This window comes from Peromyscus eremicus, chromosome 1, assembly GCF_949786415.1.
Source record: "Peromyscus eremicus chromosome 1, PerEre_H2_v1, whole genome shotgun sequence".
Taxonomy (NCBI): Eukaryota; Metazoa; Chordata; class Mammalia; order Rodentia; family Cricetidae; genus Peromyscus; species Peromyscus eremicus.
Window position 1 is genome coordinate 83,592,188 of NC_081416.1, and position 23,360 is coordinate 83,615,547.

At 46.3% G+C, this 23,360-nt stretch overlaps 1 protein-coding gene across 3 annotated transcripts in view; it reads left to right on the plus strand.

Annotated features, from left to right (window-relative positions):
• The window catches only part of Gde1 (glycerophosphodiester phosphodiesterase 1), a 50,689-nt gene extending 27,923 nt beyond the window's left edge, over window positions 1-22,766 (plus strand). The window contains exons 1-6 of one of the 3 annotated variants that reach the window (XM_059268137.1): window positions 4,070-4,447; window positions 11,597-11,772; window positions 14,039-14,144; window positions 16,338-16,430; window positions 18,647-18,858; window positions 22,175-22,766. In XM_059268137.1, coding sequence (XP_059124120.1) covers window positions 4,187-4,447; window positions 11,597-11,772; window positions 14,039-14,144; window positions 16,338-16,430; window positions 18,647-18,858; window positions 22,175-22,322 — 996 coding nt within the window. In that variant the 5' untranslated portion in view covers window positions 4,070-4,186 and the 3' untranslated portion in view covers window positions 22,323-22,766. Of the gene's footprint in view, window positions 1-4,069; window positions 4,448-11,596; window positions 11,773-14,038; window positions 14,145-16,337; window positions 16,431-18,646; window positions 18,859-22,174 lie in introns of those variants that run through there. The other 2 variants (XM_059268154.1, XM_059268144.1) reach the window with 2 other exon arrangements.
• The last annotated feature ends 594 nt before the right edge of the window (window positions 22,767-23,360 follow it).

A 23,360-nucleotide genomic window follows, 5' to 3' on the forward strand; every position in this document is an offset into this window, starting at 1 on the left:
CAGTAAAGTGTTTGCCACACACAAGCTTGAGAACCGGAGTTCAGAGACTGAGCACTCTCCTACAAAAGCTGTGGGCCCTGGCTGGAAACTGTAATTCTCAGTTCTGGGCATATGGAAACAGGAACTCACTGGAGCTTGCTGGCCAGCATTCTAGCTCTAGTCTCAATGAAAGACCCTGCCTCAAAACTCGTGTGGAAACTGACTGAGAAAGATACCAGATGTCCACCTCTGGTCTTCCTGTATATGTGTACACACGCTTACATTCATGCCAAGAAAGAAAAAGAAAAGCAGGGCAAGTAAGAACTGGAGGCAGAGGAACAGTGGAAATGATAGAGGGCTCGAGGGAACGCCTATCCCAGTGTCACAGAAATAAACATGAGACGCAGAGAGAATGAGCTCTTGAGCGAAAGCTTTGAGCAGATGCAGCTCCTCTAGAAGAAGGGATGGTGTGATGGAAGGGGCGTGAGAGGCAGTACCGACAGAGACAAGAGGGCCCCAGAGCAGAGAATGATCCCAGAGATGTAGTCCAAGGTCCAGTAATGTTCCGTTAATCTTGAGGACAATGAATTTTTTAAGACCGGGAACTCCCATGATCCTCTTGTTCCTCCTCCCATGGGCTGGGGTTTTGGGCATGAGCTGCCATTCCGAATTAGGGATGAAATCTCTTTGAAAGAAATCTCTTCCTCCTGCCTTAAGAAGTTTTTTCTTGTATAAATATAGATCAAGCCTGGGAGATAAAAATGGGCTTGACTGCCAGAATCCACTTTAAAAAGCTGGGCTTCAGTGCTGAAGAGGCAGAGACAGGTGAATATCTGGGACTCAATGGCCAGCCAGTCTAGTGAGAGACTCTATTGCCAAAAAAAGGTGGATGGTGCCTGAGGACCAACATCCAATGCTGTCTGTCCTATGACCTCCATATGTGCGCGCGCACGCACGCACGCACGCACGCACGCACGGGGTGGGGGGTGGGGGGTGAGGGGGCGGGGGCGGGGGGTGGGAACAGAGACAGAGACACAGACAGAATTAAAATAACAGTGAATCATCTTTGGAGATTTCTTTTTGGTTTTTTTGTTTGTTTGTTTTTCAAGACAGGGTTTCTCTGTGTAGCCCTGGCTGTCCTGGAATTCACTCTGTAGAACTCACGGAGATCCACCTGCCTCTGCCTCCTGAGTGCTGGGACTAAAGACATGTGCCACCATAATCCATCTAATCTTTGGAGATTTCATGAGTATCCTGAACCCAGTATGTTTTGTCCCTGCAATAAGAGGGTAAATGACAGAGACATGTATTTCTACTCATAGTCAAAAAGGGAGGGGAAAGACGTATTTTTACTTTTACAGCATAGGAATTAAGGGCTTGAGAAACTACCCATCTTTTGTTCCCTCATGTAAAGAATTCCTAGGAAGACACTATCTGCTTAAGTGTCTTCTTGTTGCAGAATATTTGTTTAATGGCTGTCCTGGAACTCACTTTATAGACCAGACTGATCTCAAACTCACAGAGATCTGCCTGCTTCTGCCTCGAGTGCTGTAATTAAAGGTGTGTGCCACCATGTCCTGCTCCCTGAAGAGCCATTCCTTGCCCACTTCTGTGTCAGACCTAACACCCTCATAAACATTGAAAAACAAGTGAACAAAAACCTTTAGAATGTATTAACAAAATCCCAACTAAGAGTGCTTAGCAGATAACATCTGAGGCCTACAGACAAGAATCCTCTGTCTGCTCTAACTGACCAATTAATGTTTCCACCCAAGTATTTTTTTAAATGCCTTTGTTTGTTTGTTTGTCTGTTTTGAAAAGGGTCTCACTGTGTATCCCTGGCTGGCTATGAACAAGAGATAAGTTTGCCTCTGATGCGATTTAAGGCTTGTGCTACCATGCCTTGCACAAAAATGCCTTGATTTATAACTTTCTTTGTTCTTTGTTACTATAAAAATTTGCAAGGCTTAGTGGCACATACCCCAGTACTCTGGAAGCAGAGGCAGGCAGATCTCTATGCGTTTGAAACCAGCCTGGTTTACATAAAAAGTTCCAGGCCAGCTGGGTGGTGGTGGCTCATGCCTTTAATCCCAGCACTTGTGAGGCAGAGGAAGGTGGATCTCTGTGAGTTCGAGGCCAGCCTGATCTACAGAGCGAGTTCCAGGACAGGCTCCAAAGTTACACAGAGAAGCCCTGTCTGGAAAAACAAAACAAAACAGAAGTTCCAGGCTAGCCAAGGTTCATAGTGTCACCCTGTCTCAAAAACAAAACAAAACAAAAAGCATGAAATTGCTTCCGCATTGCAGCATTGTATTTAAGGAGACCTAAATGCACATTCCTGGGCTGTGATCACTCAGATCTGGCTCCCGAAAGAGGTCAGAGCTGTGTTTTTGGTTTTGGGTTTTTTTGTTTTGTACCAAGGTTGCAAGTGACTGAAATGGCCTCATATCAAAATTGCTCCTTTATTCCTCCTTGGTTTCTTCAATGACATGGGAGATGATCCAAATTCCTTCCACATTTATAGTCTGACTGTGCCTGGAAAGCCTTCCAAAGTCAACAGAAGTCAGTCTTCTGATATGATGCCTATCTCAAGGAAGGCCACTGTAAGAATAAGGTGTGTCTCTAGGGCTTGCCAGCACAAGCCTTGCCTGGGACATGGCCAAGTGTCAGGTGTCAGCTGCACTACTGCTATTTGGAACAGCAGTGGGGCGTGGAGCATGGGCCAGACACACAGTGCCATGCTGCCGCTTGACTTTTTAGAGACCTCCCCTCAGGGGAAGACAGGGTCCTTGGCTTCACCACAGGAAAGAATTTTAGGATGAGCCAATATGAAACAGAGTTGGAGTTTGTTAGGAAGAGTTTACTGTGTCTTAGCAGTAGCAACTTAGGTAGTTCTTAAGAAACTTTTTCCTTTCTTTTTTTTTTTTTTCAAATAAATGAGATTTAGGGTGGCTCTGGGGGTACCCTGGGAAGAACCACAATCCATAAGATAAAACCATAGGTCGTAAAGGTTGCATAAGGAGGTTAACGCTCAGTAAATTGCAGGTTTGCAGCTGGAAAAGGAGAAAGGCCATATATTATGAGACCTTAAGCAAGATTTGTTGCTATTTGAGCATTCTGCCTTGGAGCATCACTATATAAAAAGAATGTGGCCTATATGTGCTGGAATTCTTGATTCTCAAGAGACTTTAACCACATTTCCCATAGGGGCTTTTCCCTTCCTGCTTCCCCTTATTTTTCCTTGTCTTTTTATCCTACTCACTAATACTTCCCCCAGGGGAAGGTAATCTCACTAAGAGCACACACCTTGTGTGTCCTAGTGGAACAGTCCTTGCAGGAATGAAGATATTCCAAAGAGACACTTGTGAGTCTCCCTTCTTGATATCGTTTAGGGGTATGGACCCCAGGAAATTGGAATCTCCCCAGGAGTCTCATTTTGAGGGAAGGAAAAGGCTTAGAGCCTGTATCAGCCTGAAGGAGGAACTTGTTCACACAGTTCTGTCAGACGACCTTTCAGGACAGACTGGAACTAAATGGGTCCATGGTGGGCGGGACTTCTTATCTATCTAGGCACACCTCTTGCCCTCTATTTAAACTTAAACCTCATGTCAGAACCCTGAAAATGGACTTGGGAGTTAGTGTGTGTCACTACACTAGACCTCTTCCCAATGTGACCATTTTTCTGCTTTTCACTATTTTATTGGTTCACTGAGCCTCGCTCGCTGTTTACAGATGCCAGGGCCCAGACTCTGATGCAGAACTCCAGAAACAATAACACCTAAGCCAGTGTTTAGTTGGCACATCTAAATAAACAGGCTAAGCGTCCTGTTCCTTCAGAGTCACCCAGCCTTCAATTTTCTCGAGGTCAGATACAAGGTCACTAAGGAACCTTGGCAGTCTCTCCCTCCTACTGAGTCTAAAGGCCAGGGCTGAAGTCCTGACCTCGCCTCCTGTAACCCTAAGCTGCCTTGGAACCCCGGCCTGGAGCCTGGGTCGGCCCCTGTTGTCATGACAGCGGCTCCGCCCCTAACGCTGGAGTTCCGGGACTCTGATTGGCTGAGGGGCGGGCTCTTTCTCGAGATGGGTCCGTCGCCGCCATTGTGCATCGCTGCTCCCAGCGGAGGGTTCCGGCTGTGGCCAGTACCTCGGCGTCTCCGCGTCGCCCGGCAGGTCCGGGGCTCCGGTCCGTGCCGGTGCAGGCGCCGGCATGTGGCTGTGGGAGGACCAGGGCGGCCTCCTGGGCCCCTTCTCCTTCTTGCTGGTGCTGCTGCTGGTGGTGACGCGCAGCCCCTTCAACGCCTGCGTACTCACCGGCAGCCTCTACGTCCTGCTGCGGCTCTTCAGCTTCGAGCCGGTGCCGTCCCGCCGGGTCCTGCAGGTGCTCAAGCCCCGTGACCGCGTGTCCGCCATCGCCCACCGCGGCGGCAGCCACGACGCGCCCGAGAACACGCTGGCGGCCATCCGGCAGGTGAGCACTACAAGCCTTGGGCCTGCTTCGCCGCTGGCCCCCCTCTCCTCCGCAGCCCGGCCCCGCATCCCTCCCCACTTCTGCTATTTCTAGAATTCCGCAGGTACTTGTAGACTTGGTTTGTGCCAGACGCTGGGGTGACAGTCTCGAACCAGGCCAAGCTCCTTTGGCAGGGCTTTCGTCCGAGTTGAGAGAGATAATAGGATACTTTTAAGGGTGAAATGCAACTATGTAGCAGAAGTAAAAGGTGTGGACGGATTTGCCCAGACTAGTCTTCTATGGAGTAGAGATGTGTGAACTGGAACTAGAATTACAAGGAATTTTGGAGTCTGTGGGAAGTGTTCCAGGAAATGCCGATGGCAAGTGCAAAGGTCCTGAGGTGAGGCTGATGTCGGAGTGGTAAGGTACCACAACAGATCTATATGTGGTCCTGGCTCCGCAGAGCAGAACAAAATCAAGTGTGTGGATGAACTAAGACATGAACCATGAACCAGGTCAAATAGGTTCTTGTCAGTAAATGAGATTATTCTTTTTTCTTTTTCTTTTTTTTTCTTTTCCGAGACAGGGTTTCTTTTTGTAGCCCTGGCTGTCCTGGAACTCTACTCCATAGACCAGGCTGGCCTTGAACTAAGATCCAGCTGCCTCTGCCTCCTGAGTGCTGGGATCAAAGGTATGCACCACCACTACCTGGTGAGGAGAGATTAGTCCAAATTGCTCTTATCACAGGGTGTATTTTTTTTTCCTCTACATTACTTGGATACTGTCCTTATCTCTCCAAACACACTTTCATGGTCAACACTAGCAGCCAGCCTCCTGATCAATATTTGTCTCCCTTTGCCGAAAGGCACCTGGAGAATTTTGATAACCCCTTGTCCTTGTAAGTCTTCTGTTTTGGTATTAATGGCAGCTTGCATGGTAAGAGCATTCAGTGAACTGTGCGCTCATGTGTACTACAGTCAGCATTCTTGAGGATCAAAAAATAGCCGTGAAAAAAATGTGTGGAGTAATGGCACAGCCTAACTACTTATATAGTAGTTTACTTTAGGCATAAGAACTTTTGAGAGCTGACTTGGGTGTTGGAGGACATTCCTAGACTATATGCAAATACTACAGCTTTTATTTTTTGTTTTGTTTTGATTTTTTTTTTCCTTTGCTTTTTGAGACAGGGTCTCAGTAGCCTTGGCTGCCCTGGAACTGGCTGTGTAGACCAGGCTGGCCTTGAACTCACCAAGATCGCCTGCCTCTGCCTCCCTTTCGAGTACTGGGACTAAAGGTGTGTGCCACCACACCCGACCTTTTAGACAGCTGTACGTCTGGTCTTCTCATTTCTTCAAGATGTGGACTATGGGGGGAAACTGTGACTCCAACACACACAGCTCCTTCTACAATAGAAGTTCTCAACCTTCCTAATGCTGCGACCCTTGAACATAGCTCTTCATGTGGTGACCCCCAACCATAAAATTATTTTCATTGCTACTTAATAACTGTAGTTTTGTTACTATTATGAATTGTAATGTAAATTTCTGTGTTTACCGATGGTCTTAGGAGACCCCTGTGAAAGGATCATTTGACCTCTCAAAGGGTCATGACCCAGAGGTTGAGAACCACAGTTCCAGACTAAAGCCTTCTCCTGATGGGAAGACTGGATGCTCTGGCCTATATTAAAATATTTTCCAGGATGTTTGAATGCGAGTTCTCTATTTTCTTTGTCCAGCTAAAGTAACTTGCTCATAATCCAGTACTATCTACTGAGCATGTGGAGCACCCTGGCCTCAGCCCTAACCTCACTTTCCCTGTTTGTAAAGTGAAAAGAATAATGGTATCTATAAAATAGGTGATGGGGTTCTGGATTAATGTACACAAAGGCTAGTGAAATCCCATGTGTGAGCTATTTCCTGGGGATCTAAGGACAGCTTGATGCCATCCAGAATGCCATCCCAGAATAAAGATGAGGAAACTAAATCTGAGGAAGAGACAGTGGACAGACAGCCTTTGAGTTGGTGAAGGGCAGGTGTATGTCCATTGTCAAGAGAAGAAGAAAAGCACATGATGGCCATTGGTTCCATTTCCGCTCACCTGGATGTAAATTGTCTTAAAGAATACTCAAAGTTAACTGAGCACAGAAAGTGTTCCTAAGCATTTGTTGACAGTGTGATTTGGCCAAGAGTATGTTTGCCTGGATCAGTCATATTAAATGAATGAGGAAGCATATATGTGAGATGCAAATACAGTGTTCATCCTGTTGTGTCAAAGAAAGCAGAGCAAAGTTCCCTGTGGGAGGAGCATGTCTTACATACAATTACAGTGGCTCTTACATTGTGTCAGATGGCTTCCTGGGCTGAAGAGAAAGGAAATGTGGCAGTTCAGTCTGCAAGAAGAGAAAGTTGCCGGGTGGTGGTGGCCCACGCTTTTAATCCCAGCACTCGGGAGGCAGAGGCAGGTGGATCTCTGTGAGTTCGAGGCCAGCCTGAGCTACAGAGTGAGTTCCTGGACAGGCTCCAAAGCTACAAAGAGAAACCCTGTCTTGAAAAACCAAAAAGAAAAAAAAAAAGAAGAAGACCAGGTCATTTGGACCATCTTTAGCTGCCAGACGCAAACTGCAGAGGACAAGGCCATGACCTCTCTTGACTTGAATTTCCAGCTGGGTGGTGGCGCACACCTTTAATCCCAGCAGAGGCAGGCAGATCTCTGAGTTCGAGGTCAGCCTGGTCTACAGAGCAAGTTTAAGGACAGCTGGGGCTACACAGAGAAACCTTGTCTCAAAAAACCTAGAGAGGGGGGGGGGGGAGAGAGAGAGAGTGGGGGGAGAGAATTTCCATCAGATTTGAATTTTGGATTGTGTTCCATCCTTCGCCTTGCCCATATGCAATACAAATTTGCATAATTTGTATTCTTAGACATAGTTCTACTGGGACAGAGATGCTCTGACCAATGGAGTCTCTGGCAGGTAATATGATAGTTACATGAAGAAAACTAGCTAAATGTGAAATGAATGAATTAAAAAAACAGTTGGCGGGCTGGAGAGATGGCTCAGAGGTTAAGAGCACCGGCTGCTCTTCCAGAGGTCCTGAGTTCAATTCCCAGCAACCACATGGTGGCTCACAACCATCTGTAATGAGATCTGGCGCCCTCTTCTGTATACATAATTAATAAATAAATCTTTAAAAAAAAAAAAAAAAAAACAGTTGGCACACGGGCGGTGGTGGTGCACGCCTTTGATCCCAGCACTCGGGAGGCAGAGGCAGGTGGATCTCTGTGAGTTCGAGGCCAGCCTGGTCTACAGAGCAAGTTCCAGGACAGGCTCCAAAGATACAAAGAAACTTTGTCTTGAAAAACAAAAAAAAAAAACAAAAAACAAAAAAGCAGTTGGCTGTAGAGTTGCACACCATTAATCCCAGCACTGTGGAGGCAGAGGCAGGTGGATCTCTGTGAGTTCAAGGCCAGCCTGGTCTACATAGGAAGTTCCAGGACAGCAAGAGCTACATAGAGAAAAAACAATCCCACCCCACCTCACCCCCCAAAATCCCACAAAAACAGGGGCCAGAGAGGAGGCTCAGCAATTAAGAGAATATAAACTGCTCTTGCAGAGGACTACTAGAACTCTAGCTCCAGGTGATCCATCACCTCTGGCTTCCACAGACACCTGCACTGACTTGTGAATACCCCCACACAGACACATATACGTATAATTAAAATAATTTTAAAATATTTTTTAAAAACCCAGATACACTATTAAAAATGGTGGCAAAGAAATACAATTATGTTCACAGTCCACTCAGTACTAGAAGATGGCTTTAAAAATAAAAATTACACATGGGTGTTGTGGCACAGGTCTTTATCCCAGTGCTTAGGAGGCAGAGACAGGCAGATCTCTGTCAGTTTGAAGCCAGTTTTGTTATATCTATAGATATATCTATAGATATAGATAGATCTATATCTATAGATATAGATATAGAAATAGATATAGATATAGCAAGTTCCAACCCAGTCAGGGCTACATAGAGAGACCCTGTCTGGGGAAATTACATCCTTCCTTCTCTTAAAACCTCTGCTTGCACCGGGCGGTGGTGGCGCATGCCTTTAATCCCAGCACTCGGAAGGCAGAGGCAGGTGGATCTCTGTGAGTTCGTCTAAGTTCCCTTGCTCCCTCCTGCCTTCCAGTCTGGTTTTGCATTCTGTGTTTTGTAGTGTCAGGGCTGGAACCCAAAACCTCAAGCAAGCTAAGCAAAGCACTCTACCACTGACCTGCACTCCCAGCCCCTAACTTTTTCTCTCTTCCTTCTCAGGGGCCCCGATGTCTCTGTTCCAATCACCAGTGTTTGTTTAGGATGCTTTTGGCTTCATGTACTTGAATATCTAACTTCAAATTTCTCACAGTCAGAGGACTCACTGTCTTACCTAATGAGTGGGAGTGGGAGGAAGCTTGACCACCAGCAGGCTAACATAGCTGTTTGAGGATGTTCATGGATTACTTAGGTTCTGTTGCTCAGTCTGCTTGCCAGTGGCCTGGTATCTGCCAGCTCTCACTGTGCTTAGCAGGTGGTCAGTGCAGGTGGGGCATCACATTCCTGGGTGCCCCCATCCAACATAATGGGAATACTACACACACACACACACACACACACACACACACACACACACACACACACCAGCAACACGTATTGTGAGCCAAGCTGAACACTAAGGCAAGGATGAGTCTGCACTAACTATAAGAAAGGGAGTCAGTTTGGGCAGCAGTAAGTGTTTGCACCCGCCTCAGTGGCTCCTTCCTACCTGAGGTCTTTGCAGTTTGCTGTTTCTCTTGCCTGAAAGAGTCCTCTAGATCTTCCTGTGAATTAGAGGCAAGGGTTCAACTTCAGAGTACTGGGAAAGCAAGTTGAATGTGGTCATCTGTTCTCAGAAACTCTAATTGTTTTCTGAACAACCTTTTTAGGGTTTGTGAGTTTGTTTTTATTTTGGGGTGGTTTTTTGTTTGTTTATTTGTTTTTTGTTTTTAACAAACTGCTCAAAAGACAATAGGTAGGTGTAGTGGTGACATCTGTAATCACAGTCGTCAGGAGCCTGAGGCAGCAGGAGGATTGTGAGTTCAAGACCATCCCAAACTACAAGCATAAGTTAGTGGTCTTCATTCATTCATGTTAGTACTCTTGTTAAAATACTGTGTCTCATCTTACTTGTTTTGTGACCAAATAATCCTGGTGACGAGAAAGAAGTACAATTAAATGTGTAGTGTAGCATCAAGAAATAAGGATATTGTTTGTATTATAGTGAAAGAAATGTGTGGTATACACTGAATTGTGATTTTATGTTATAAAACATAAGCCATGTTGACTTATGGTACATTTCAATTTTAACTTAGGCAGGTTGTAACCTTTCGTATTGTAAAGCTTTGTCACCAGTATAGATGGAAGCTTTTCTTGGAATGACTCACTGAGCTTATCTTCCTTGTTGTAATAGCTTGTGGGGAATGCCACCTCTGAGCTGGGTACCAGGCTCATTACAGGCATTATTTCCACATCCTCACAACCCTGTGGAGCATTATGGAAATGCCATCTTAATGAAGAAGCTGAGCCTAGCCAGATGGTAACTCAACCTAGATCACACAGCCAGAGATGGAACTGAAGGGATTTCATGGTCACATGAGTGAAACTAAAAGAATATGTAGATTTCTAACTATAGTATCAGGGTAGACAAATATTGGCATGAAGTAGAAAAACTTCCCCCCTTAAATTTGACTGGCAAATCTGACTCCTTACCTTTGAAATGCATGCTTAAGGGACAGAGTGCATAACTTGGTGAACCTGTGGAGTGCTTAACTGCATTAGCACAGTATTGCATGCCCTTCATGGGTACTTCACTGTGTGCTGAGTACATAAACCCTGTAAGGGAACAACAGGGAGTGTCACTCATGCCAACCTTGAAGTGGCTAGTCCTTCTGCAATAGAGCCATTAATAATAAAGTCACATGGTTCAGAGTGCAGCTGCTGCTACATCCCAACCTGTGTACTGCTGGGCAAAGATCTGAATCCTTAAAATTTTATTTATTTGTGTTATGTATTTTTTAAAGGTTTGAGGACTCTGTCTGCCAGGAAAGGGCATCAGGTCCCATTATAGATGGTTGTAAGCTACCTTGTGGTTGCTGGGAATTGAACTCAGGACCTCTGAAAGAGCAGCCAGAGCTCTTAACCACTGAGCTACCTCTCCAGCCCAAATTTCTGAATCTGTCTCAATTTCCTCATCTGAAAAATGGGGGTGTTACTAGCACTTGCTTAATAGTGTTTGTTGTAAGAATCAGATGAGTTGATACATTTAAAACACAGTACTTCCTAGAAACTAGAAAAGGCTAATAACTATTATAACTTTATCATCTCTTTTATCATTTCCTTTGTTATATCTGTTAAGGCTTTTTACTAAATACTATGTGTGTTTGCAGTGAACCAAAAGAAAAACTATGATCATAACAAGCATTTACTATGTTCATTGTGATGAGGAAGCCAAGGAGGCACACATCAGTGTGTTTCTAAGTTAGTGATTAGATTTTATTATTTATTTGCTTGCATGCTAAACAGAGGACTCTACCACTGAGCTACAGTGGGTGCCTAAATTCTTTTTACATAAATTCAAATACATCTTATTAACTTATCAACTTCCTGGCCCACGACCAGTGCTACAGGCATGATCAAACAGTTGTCCCCTAGTCTTGGTGTTTCTCAGAGAGGATGAGGTTAACCCAACACAATCCTGATTCATCTTGTTTATACCAGAGTTGTGAAATAGCTGAGTAAGGAGCAGCACAGGGCAGGGACCAGCTTTTCCATCTGACAGTAGACATACTGTAGAGTTTGTGTAAATGTTCAAAGCCACCATAGCCCAGAAAAAGCTTGCGGTCAGAAGTCTCCTCGTTCTGCTGCTATGACAGTGGGAAGAATGAGAGCTAGATCTTTTTAAGGACTTGACAAGTGTAAGAGTTGAGACAGTGTCATCCATGAGAAACAAGTTATCTGGGGGCTGCCTGGAAGAGGAAAGGGACAGAAATCCATAAGGGCAGGCGGCTGTCTACTTCACTAGCCATGTTACTTTCCTTTTGTGTTTAGATATCAAGTGGTATCTGTAGGTGTTGACATTAATATTGTGGATGCTTTTGTTAAGGCAGCTAAGAATGGAGCAGCAGGTGTGGAGTTGGACATCGAGTTTACTTCCGACGGAGTTCCTGTCTTGATGCACGATAACACAGTAGATAGGACAACAGACGGGTCTGGCCGACTATGTGATCTGACATTTGAACAAGTTAGGAAACTTAACCCTGCAGCAAATCACAGACTCAGGTGAGTCACTGATGTCATTCACACGGGTCCTTCAGCTGTCATGGTGGTCACAGGTAGACACTGGCACCTTCTAAGTATGACTGTTCTAAGAAAGGTTTTTCATTTGAACTTAACAGGCTTCCCAAGTAGTGAGTACACATCAGCAACAACAGAGATGCTGTGTGTACATTTAACCCATTCCCACTCTGTTATTGATATTCCTTCCAGCACCAGGATGTTGGCTTTGGCTGACTTCAATTTCTTTAAGGTCTGAGTCATCTTACAGAGGATCAGACCTTCATCACTGGGTCAGAAAATCAATATTCAAGGAGTATCAGCCACTGACCAGGGAACTAGCATTTCATTAAAAACCACAAGCACATGTTTTTATTGTCACAATGAAGACGGGGGCTGGAGAGATGGCTCAAAAACTAAAAGCAATGACTGTCCTTCCAGAGAACCCAAGTTTGAGTCCCACCACCTACATGGCAGCTCACAATTGTCTGTAACTCCAGTCCTAGGGGACTTGACACTCTTTTCTAACCTCTACGGGCACCAGGCATGCATTTGATACAGAGACATACATGCAGGCAAAGCACCCATACACATAAAATAATAATGTATGTCTGTGCACCATGTATGTACAGTGCTTAAGGAGTCTAGAGGAGGCAGCAGATCCTCTAGAACTGGAGTTACAGACAGTTGTGACCTGCCATGGGATTGTGGGAGCAAGGAATCAAGCCCTGGTCCTCTGGAAGAGCAGTCAGTGCTCTTAACCACTGAGCCGTCTCTCCAGCCCCACATAACTACTCTTGATTCCACAATTACAACGAATAGCCTTTCCAATGATCAATTCCAAATGAAGTGCTTGGCTTAATTTAGAGCCATGTTTCAGGAAAAACAGGTGTTTTAACTCTAGCTAGTTAGGTGTAGTGGTTCAGTAGCCTGTGCTTGTAATCCCTCTGCTTGGCAAGGGGATCAGAAGTTCCAGCCAGCCTGGGCTGTACAGTGAGAACTTGTCTCAGCAAAACAAAATAAGGGGGGAGGGTGTCAAGAGAACAGCAAGCTTAGGGCTCACTCTCTCGCTCCGTGGAGTGGACATCAGCCCAAATGGCTGATGGAATTGCCTGTAACATGTAAACTATCCATGCACTTTTTCAAGCCAAGATCTGATAGTAATAGGTTGGAATGGGCACAAATTAAACTGTGTAGAGTGAAACTTTATTGTGAGAGGAAGCTGATCTGTTGTGTATCAGGCACTTAAGCTTCATTTTCTTTAGCAGAATATATATTCTTTTAGACCAGTGGTTCTCAAGCTTCCTAATGATTGGACCCTTTAATACAGTTCCTCATGTTGTGACCCCCCCCAACCATAAAATTATTTTCATTGCTACTTCATAACTGTAATTTTATGTGAATATCTGTGTTTTTAGATGGTCTTAGGAGACCCCTGTGAAAGAGTTGTTCGCGCCCCCCACCACCAAAGATGAGAACCATGGATTGAGAACCACTGTTTTAGACAAACAGCTACATAGCAGTGCAGTTAATAGACTCATGTGCTAGGATTGTTTTCCCTACATAAGGAAGAATTAACTTAAAATCGAGTCCCTGAGTTCTCCAAAGGTGGGTGTAGTCTGCCCTTTGATGAGCAGGTTACTAATATTGTCGGAGCCTGCCGACAGTCAGCTGGGTAGTGGAGGCGTGCAGATTGAAGAGACAATGAAGAAGACAGAAAAGAGTGGAGAAGTGTGCTGGTCAGTGCTGGACAGCCCTGAGATTACTTCACAGCCAGCTTATATACAGTTTTGCAGGACAGAGAGAGGTGGAACATTGCACAGCACAGGCATTCAGCCACTATCTATCCTGCCTTGTGTCAAGGGGCAGGCACTTTCTTTTTCTGTCCCGATGTACCTCTGACTGGCATCAGCAGCCTGCATCTAGCTAGATAGGGTGTTCCTTCTTGTGGGCTAATCAGGACTTTCTCACAGCCTTGGAGCAAACAAGCCTGAACTCTATTGACTCAGAATAGACTTCAGATTCAAACTGGGAAACTGAGTCAGTTGTGGGCTCCCAGTTCTGTGGAAATGCTATCATTTACACGGGTTTTGCTGTCGCTGTTGCTCTTTGGTTCAGGTCCCGTAGTCCATTTTCTGGCTGTGGTGTGGTTGAAGAAGGGAAAGCACTCTTGGCTTTTGTTCGGGAGACATTTGTAAAGTGTCCATTCTAATAACCCTCGCTCTTTTTCTGTCCTCTCTGCTGTGAGCCGTGCCTTTCTCCTCTCTTGCAGAAATGAGTTCCCTAATGAAAAGATCCCTACCCTGAAGGAAGCCGTGACAGAGTGCCTCAGCCACAACCTCACAATCTTCTTTGATGTCAAAGGCCATGCAGATATGGTACAGTTTACTCCATGGACTTTGCTTTTTTAAAAAAAATGTCTTATGGAAGGCTCATTATTTTCAAAACTAACCATTTATTTTCTTATTTATTTATTTTCCTTATTTTTATAAGTTATGCTATATTTACTTAATGGAAGTATAAAATGCAGTTTGTGTATCTTAAGTTTTGAAAATGTTTTCCTTTTACGGAGCCCTTTAGCAACTCCTGCAAGTCTTCAACCAGCACAGAGTGGCAGGGTCAGGTTTTACAGAACACATTTCCGAAAGATGTGATGTAATCGGGAAAGAGGCACTTCTGCAGCAGGCCACTCACTGCACAAAAAGGAGCTAGGAGTTGCACGCAGGCTGGTTCTCCACATCTGCCTCCCAGGCTCAGGGGATTGGATGGGGACCTGCACTGCATTCAGAAGGAACTGCTGTGCTCAGAGCTTCTGGCAGTTCACAAGACAGACATGTCCCTCTGTGTAACCCACTGGTAACCACAGTTTGGATGACACTTGTCTAATAACCAGCTTCTCCAGAACAAATACTTGTCCTTCATTTGGACAATGTGAGTATTTACCCTTAGTCATGGTTTTAGTGTTCATCTCTGGAGAATTCTTACCAATCCCAGGAAATAATTTAAACCAATTATTAGAACCACAAGTGTGAGCATAAGTGTGCACTGGAATTGTACTACAGTAAACTCTCATTTTTAAGGGAAGAGGAGAATGTTTGTGACTAGGTTTTATTCCAGTAAACTGATGGTTATAAGTATATAAGTACTTAGGTTTTCCTGCCAACTAGAATTCCCTGAAGTACCTGTTCGACTTGAATAGGTCAGACCAGGATTTTACAGGCCACGTCAAGGGAGGAATACTGAAGATTCCTAACATGGGGGTCAAGTGAATTCCAAGTATTTATTTGTATATTTGGTGTCTAGGATTGAACCCAGGGCCCCACGCATGCTAAACATGTGCCTACCACCCATCTGTGCCCACAGCCACAAAACATGTCTTTTTGATAAGCACCCCAGGCTTGGTTGCTGATGTTGTCCATGTATGGGAGCCCTGAAGGGTCCATTTCACCCAGAGTGCTGTCCTTCCTGTCTGGTTTTGTTTCGTTTTAATAGGAGAAGGGGGGGAAGGAGTAAGAAGAAACTGTTCGAGAACCTTCAGCCCCTGTTTCCAGATGGGTGCTTATAGTATTCAGCCGAGGTTGGGTAGAACACAGTGATCCTATTGACCAAGATGGCAGTACAGGGGCAGGTGTTGGCAGAAACCTGAGTTGTAGAGTCCTGAAGCCAAGAGTGCAGGCTGTGGAGTCTGACAGACCTTGACAGAGCTCTGTACTTGCTACAGGGTAAGCTTGACATGCTCCACTTCCCTTGTGGATAAAATGGGAATAATGAAACTACCATATAGGGTTGTGAGAATTTAAGTTCTCACCCAGTTCATTAGTGAAGAGGAGGCAGGACACATGTAACTTCTGTGTTCCCCTCTACTTTGGAGAAGTGTGTCATGTCCCAGAATCAGCAGTGTTCAACAGTGATGATGTCTGTGGTGTTGGTGACTCTTCCTGTGTTAGCCGCTATTGACATTCATTCAGAAGATTAGAGATGTCAGTTTGGAAATTCTGTTACTTCTCCCTTGTCTATTAGCTGGGCTGCTATAGAAAGAGACTTGTGTTCCATTTGGGGACAGTTGAGAGAATTCCAGCTCTTTCCCATCCCCCTCACCCCACTGCTTCCCCTGTGTTCTCCATGACGAGTGGTGCCCTTTCAGTGGTCTGTCTGTCCTGAGCAAATCACCCTTTGGAGTCCCCAGCTGGGAACCTCAGGCTTCTTTCAGGTGAGGTAGACTGTGGGTATGAAAGAACTCTTCCTAATGGCTAACCAGGGACTGAGGAAGGGTGTTTGTTTCGAGCCTTCTCTGGCCTATAGCCATTCATTGCTGCCCCAAAGTGTGGTTCTTGGTGAGCTTCTCAACGTGATGGTGATACAGCAATCACCATGATGATGATGGCTGCTTCCTTCTGAGTTTAAAATGCACCTCGATGTCAGTGGAGGTGGCCATTACTTTCAGCATCCCCATGTGCAGTATTAGCATGCTTCTGATTTAATTGCTAACATTTGCACTTAACATGTAACAGCCACTTGCTGGCACAATGGTATTTTGATAGATTTTAACTACATGAATTTCTATTCTACAGGCTTCTGCTGCTCTCAAGAATATATACATGGAATTTCCACAGCTGTACAATAACAGTATGGTCTGCTCATTCTTGCCGGAAGTCATCTATAAGGTAAGTGAGACTTTTCTTTGTATGTCACGTTGGGTTAGTTGCTGGAGGGAATAGCAGTGGGCTCTGTGAGCATAAGGTTGATGCCTGTCACCCTGAACTGAATGCAGCCACAGTCAAGAGGCTCTTGCTTTATGAGCAGCGGAAGCTCTCAGGGTGCTCGCTTGCTGCTCCTTAGCATGCACAGCCGCTCTTCAAAGCACCTTCTCTTAGCCAAGCACTCTATAGGCTCATTTGTGTTGCCTTGGTAAACATCGTCAGAACAGAGTACAAGTCCACAGCCCTGCTTCCCAAAAAGTAACAGTAAAACATGCCTTAAAAACACCTCTTGTCAGTGTGGTGGGAAACGCTCATAATCCCAACACTTAGAAGAATGAGGCAGGAGGATTTGAGTTTGAGGTCTGCCTGGGCTATATAATGAAACCCTGTCTCAAACAACAACAACAACAAAACCCCTCTTCTATAGTGTTTCAGATGCACATAAAAATGGTTAATACGTGAATTCCTTTTAGCCGTGACCTTGCTTGTTTCCTCTCTACCCAATTGATCTTCCCTAATAAGCTTTTGCTTATCATCAGAGATGAGATAAATAGAAATTTTCATGTATCAGGAGTTCCATGAATGCTTTTAACTTTTTTCAAATAAGAATTGGTTATTTATGTTTTAAAAAATTGTCCATTTGCATCAATACCCAAATAAAGTATCCCTTCCCCAGTCATGTGTTCATTGGAGAAACCAGATGAATGTATCTGAATGTGCATGTGTGTGTATGTGAGCGTGTGTGTGTGTGTGTGTGTGTGTGTGTGTGTGTGTGTATGTTGCTAGGGCCTCATGGATACTAGGGCCTCATGCATACTAGGTCCTCATGCTTTGCCACTGAGCTGTGTCCCTAGTCCTGAAATTATTTATGCTGTTGTGTTTATCCATGTCTGGATTTGGTGATTGTATACTCTTGAGATTTTACAGACTCTCCCCACTTTGCTTCCTGTAAACTGGTAAAGTAAAGTAAGAACCCATGTGGTTCGGATTGATTGTTCTCAGCAAGGTCATGTCCTAGTGGGAGGTGTATGCTGGTCAGGAGGCACACTTCCTCTCTTAGGCCATTGTAGCTTTGTCATGGATTCCTGGTGTACAGTGGCCAGGTCTGTCAGTTTACTAGGAAGTTATGAAATGTTAATATTTTATTCAGAATCTAGAATTCATCTACAAATGAGACTCTTCCTGATCTATCATTTAGTTCCCCTATAGACAGGGTAATTACTTAATCTCTCTATTTACTAGTTTACAAAATGATGAGTTCTGTGGCATCCTTCCAGCATGGTCAACAGAGTATACACTGAAAGTGTTTGTAGTGGGACGGTGTCTGCCAGTACAGACCTTCACAGGGTGAAGGCCCTGGGGCTTACAGACACATGGTATCAGGCTTCCCAGGCTTACTTGAGCAGAGGCCTTTAGAGTGTGTGATGCTCTCCCGTGGAGCTGAGAGCACAGCCTGAGGTCCCTCCTCCCGACTGCTCCATTCCTGCTCTGCCCTCTTCCAGTCTCCTCACAGCCCTCTTTCCTTCTCTCTCCCATTCCTCCCCACAGCTCTTCAGTCTTACCATGAATAGAGTTGAAATTAACCAGCCTATCTTAAAATGATTGTGCCTCCATCCTCATTGAGTTCTGAATTTAAATTGCTATTCAGTTAATTGGACTGGAAGTTTATCTTCATGGCATTATTAAAACGTGACCTGAAAGTTAGGCATGGTAGTGCACATCTGTAACCCCAGCATTTGGGAGCCTGAGGCAGGAAGATTGGTGTGATTGGCCAGCCTGAGCAACAGAAGACCCTGTCTCCAAAAACCCAGACGAACAAACAAATAAAACTTGACCTTATGGTTGACATTTTCTCTCTCACTGCTCTGTGTGTTTCTGACTGAACCCGGGGCCTCATGTGTGCTCCTACTCTGCTGCTGGGCTCCCGCCCCAGCCCAGTCCTCTCCCTTTGATAGGAGTGCATTTCCTGTAGGGCTGTGAGAAAGGTCCTCAATTGTACTGAGCTGAATATCTACATCTGTTGTATGTTTTCTCAAAGGGTTTGTGAGAGATGATATACTTAGTAGCCATGGGGTTAGGCACCAGGGCCTTCTCATCAAATGAATATTTGGTAAATCGAAAATATTGAAAAACTGTAGACTTAAGACATGATCATTTTATTTTCCAAAATTCCTTTCCAGATGAGAAAAGTGGATCAGAAAGTAATAACAGCCCTAACTCACAGGCCTTGGAGCCTGAGCCATACTGGAGACGGGAAGCCTCGCTACACTGTCTTTTGGAAGCAGTCCATATTTGTGGTGTTGGACATCTTGCTTGACTGGAGCATGCACAATGTCTTGTGGTACCTCTGTGGAATCTCAGCCTTCCTCATGCAGAAGGATTTTGTCTCCCCGTGAGTTGGAAGTTGTTTTTCTCTTGGTCTCGCATGTCCTGAGTGCTCTTTCTGGGAAGGAGGGTTAAAGACATGCAGACTGGTAGATCAGAGTGGTGCCAGGCGCTGGGAGAGTGTGGGAGGAGCCACAACAGGCTGATCAGATAGTTTCCATTATACAGGTTCCAGTTGTGTGTGTTTGTGTGTGTGTGAAGCTTACTGATAGAGCTGGTCCAGCTAGTCAGCTTTTCCTCAGGATTGTCTCCACCTCCTGAGCACTGCTGTGTCTCCCAGCTTTTGTGTGGGTGCTGGGACCCAACTGTGGTCCTCATGCTTGCACGACAAGCACTTCTTTTTATTATTTTAGGACGCTAAATGACAATTTTCTGTAGCACAGTAACTGTGTAATATATCTGTAAGTCTTGGTGTGTCTGTAGATACCTGTGGCAGAGCTGATGCATCGTATCGTAGCTCACCTCATCAACTTCCTTCTTGGTTTTGTGTTGGTGGTTTTGCACGGCAAGCACTACCGTAGCTGTCTCCCCAGCCCGGTGTTCAGTGCAGTTTTTAAAGAAAACAGTGGAAGTGATAGTGAGAGGGGGATTGCATGGCTAATGATTGGCTCCTGTGAAACTGAACAGGGGCGGGGCAGAGCAGGGGCGGGGCAGAGCAGGGGCGGGGCAGAGCTACAGCAGAACCTCCTGTGACCTCAGCCTTAAGCTCCCGCCTTCCCCTCAGCTCGTCTCCTGCAGACCTCCTCTAACTGCTGACGTCTCTGAACCCTTCCTTTGGCAGTTTTCCGGCTGTAGCTCCACAGTATAGTTCCATATGACTTCAGCTTGCTCATGCATTCAATGCAGCAGCCATTTGGTGACTGCCAACAGTGCTGCCGGGTGCTCCATGAGGAAGCTGAGGCTGCAGGGAAGAACCAAAGTCAGGCTTTTGCCTGGAAAGCATGTTAGAGTCCAGTAGGAGGTTAATGGCCGATAGGACAGGGGTGCCAATGCAGTGTTCAGTCCAGTAAATAGAAAACCACAGCTGAGGGCTGGGCAGATGCTTGGTGGGTAAAGTGCTTCCTGTACAAGCACTGGGACCTGACTTCAGATCCATAGCACCATGTAAAAGCTGGTGCTGCAGCGTGCATCTGTAACCCCAGTGCTCAGGGACTAGACCAACAGATTCTGGGGCCCAGTCTAGCTGGAGCTTCAGGCTCCAGGTTCATTGAGAGACCCGATCTCAATAAGATGGAGAGCAGCAGTGAAAGACAGCAGACGTCAACAGCTCCGAAGCCAGCAGTGCCTAGACATTGTCCTCTGACCTCGTCTGGACAGGGAGAGGATCCCAGAGAAGGAAGAGCGGGATGGTAATGTTACTCTGCTGGCACAGGCCTGAAATCCCAGCAACTCTGGAGGCTAAAGCAGGAGGATTGCAAGTTCAAGGCCAGCCTGGGCTACAGGGAGCTTGTTTGAAAACAAAAGAGGGCTGGTGATCACAGTTGAGTGGTGAGTGCCTCCCACATGCCCAAGGCTCAGGTTTGAACTCCAGCTTCTCCATCAACCACTTGGTAGAGGAAGTCCAGCCCTGCTGCTGTCAGGGAGGGCCAGTAGTGTGGGACCAGGTGAGGAAGTGGGCGTGGTGGAGAGTGAGAGGCTCACACTTGTGTCCTTTTACCTGACTTCACCAAAGCTGCCTTACTTGGCATCTTCGTTGAGGATGTTGTCCCAGCTGCACATCAGGTAGCTCATTTCTCTTGAGAAATAACCAGTCTGGAGTGTGGGCTCTGGGCCTTTTGTCTGTCCGGAGGTCCCTGACTCATTTTGGACCTGTGAGTCTGAGAAAATGGGATTGCTCTAGGCTTGCTGTTTGAAGGTGTGTGTCGGGTTTGTATCACAGCAACTGCCTTTCATTGCAGCCTTTGCCGTGACCTGGGGTGGGGACACAGGAGAAGGTCAGTGCACTTTCAGGAGTTCTACAGCTGTTCGCCAAGATACAGGGCAGGGCATCAGGAGCGAACTAAGTTCTACTTGTGAATTGAAAGGAAGAAAGGGAGGAGGGGAAGGCTTAGGTGCTGCTTCTCACCCTGAGTACAGAGTGAAGGGGGGAAGAGCTCAGTACTGCTTCTCACCCTGAGTACAGAGTGGAGGGGGGAAGAGCTCAGTACTGCTTCTCACCCTGAGTACAGAGTGGAGGGGGGAAGAGCTCACAGTACTGCTTCTCACCCTGAGTACAGAGTGGAGGGGGGAAGAGCTCACAGTACTGCTTCTCACCCTGAGTACAGAGTGGAGGGGGGAAGAGCTCAGTACTGCTTCTCACCCTGAGTACAGAGTGGAGGGGGGAAGAGCTCACAGTACTGCTTCTCACCCTGAGTACAGAGTGGAGGGGGGAAGAGCTCAGTACTGCTTCTCACCCTGAGTACAGAGTGGAGGGGGGAAGAGCTCAGTACTGCTTCTCACCCTGAGTACAGAGTGGAGGGGGGAAGAGCTCACAGTACTGCTTCTCACCCTGAGTACAGAGTGGAGGGGGGAAGAGCTCAGTACTGCTTCTCACCCTGAGTACAGAGTGGAGGGGGGAAGAGCTCACAGTACTGCTTCTCACCCTGAGTACAGAGTGGAGGGGGGAAGAGCTCAGTACTGCTTCTCACCCTGAGTACAGAGTGCAGGGGGGAAGAGCTCAGTACTGCTTCTCACCCTGAGTACAGAGTGGAGGGGGGAAGAGCTCACAGTACTGCTTCTCACCCTGAGTACAGAGTGCAGGGGGGAAGAGCTCAAGTGTGATGTGGAGGAGCTTGTTCTCAAGGAAGTCAGGTTTCAGCAATACAGAAAGGAACAGCAGTGTGATGTAAGAAGAAACAGACAGGGCAGGTCCAGTGGCAAGGACATTGGTGACTGTGAAATGTTTGAAGCTGGGATGGTGTAAAGGAGTCACACAGCATGCTGGGTTCCCATACTCTCCCCACTGTATTAGGAGCACAGGGCACACTGGGTTCCCAGCACTCCACTGACTGTATTAGGAGCACAGGGCACACTGGGTTCCCAGCACTCCACTGACTGTATTAGGAGCACAGGGCACACTGGGTTCCCAGCACTCCACTGACTGTATTAGGAGCACAGGGCACACTGGGTTCCCAGCACTCCATTGACTGTATTAGGAGCACAGGACACACTGGGTTCCCAGCACTCCATTGACTGTATTAGGAGCACGGGACATGCCTGTTTCCCAGCCTTCTGCAGTAGGAGGCCACCAGGAGACTCTCTGGGAACTGTTGATACTCACTCACATGCTCAATTCCAGGGACAGCTGCTCATTCTAATTCAATCCATATTTCTCTTTTCTCCAGGGACTATTTGAAGAAGTGGTCAGCTAAAGGAATCCAAGTTGTTAGTTGGACCGTCAACACCTTTGATGAAAAGAATTATTACGAGTCCCATCTTGGGTCTAGCTACATCACTGACAGCATGCTAGAAGACTGTGCACCTCACTTCTAGACTCCCCGGGAGGAAACACTATTGCAAAACTGCCTGGAGGCCTCTTGCAGAGACATCAGAACATTCTGTTAGCACAAGCCCTGGGATCCTGTGGCTCACACTAGCAATAGTCGTATTTTCACCCCAACAAGCTGGAACGGTGTGGCCACCATGCTCCAGGGAAGGCTCAACACTGTGCCCTTAAAAATCTGGATCTGCAAAAAGGCAGGGTGGCCCTGCCCCAACTCCGATTAGGGTACAGAGCCATGAGGATGAACAGAGTGGGTCCTGCAGTTAGGACACAGGCATCAATGCATGGGGCTTGCACGATCACTCCCAGTTGACATTTTAAATCTTGCCATACTTCAGTAATGCACTTATTTCCAATATTTGTCGTCAGCTCTGTTAACGGCGACCTGTAGGTGTCAAACTTATGACCATACTAATAAAATCATTGAAAGGTGAGCAGAGGGCAAACTGTGTACCAAGCCTTTGGTCCTAAAGTGTTGTGTGTGGGGAGGCTGCTCCGCAAGCTGGAGGCCTCACAGGCTTTAGTCACAGTGCAGAGGAAGCCTTGAGCACCCTGAGGAATTCTTGGTGGCATCGGAGCATAAGCACTTCTGACCACCAGGGGGCAGAGCAGCAGCTTGCCTGGGATCTCAAGCACACACTGGTTCTTAATCAAATGGAGCTGGAGGGTGCTTCTGAGTATCTGGGGCTGCTCTTCATTTCTCAACTGAGGAAGCACAGACCAGTGGGCAGGAAGCGCAGCCTCAAAACAGTGGGGGCTACGCTCTCAGGCCCATCTCAGGGGAACTACTGTTCCTTTTGTGCTCTAGGCTGGGAACTAAATGAGGCATTTATATGCACAGTCATCTGCGACCCTCCAAAAGAGCTTATGGATGTGTTAGCATCATCTTTATTGATGAGGAAGTAGAGACACCACAGAGTTAGTTACATACCTGAGTCCATAATACAGTCGACAGCCAGTATCCAATTCCAGGTGATCTGGACCTTACCATCCCCACATGAACAAGTGGCTTTTATTGTGAACTTAGT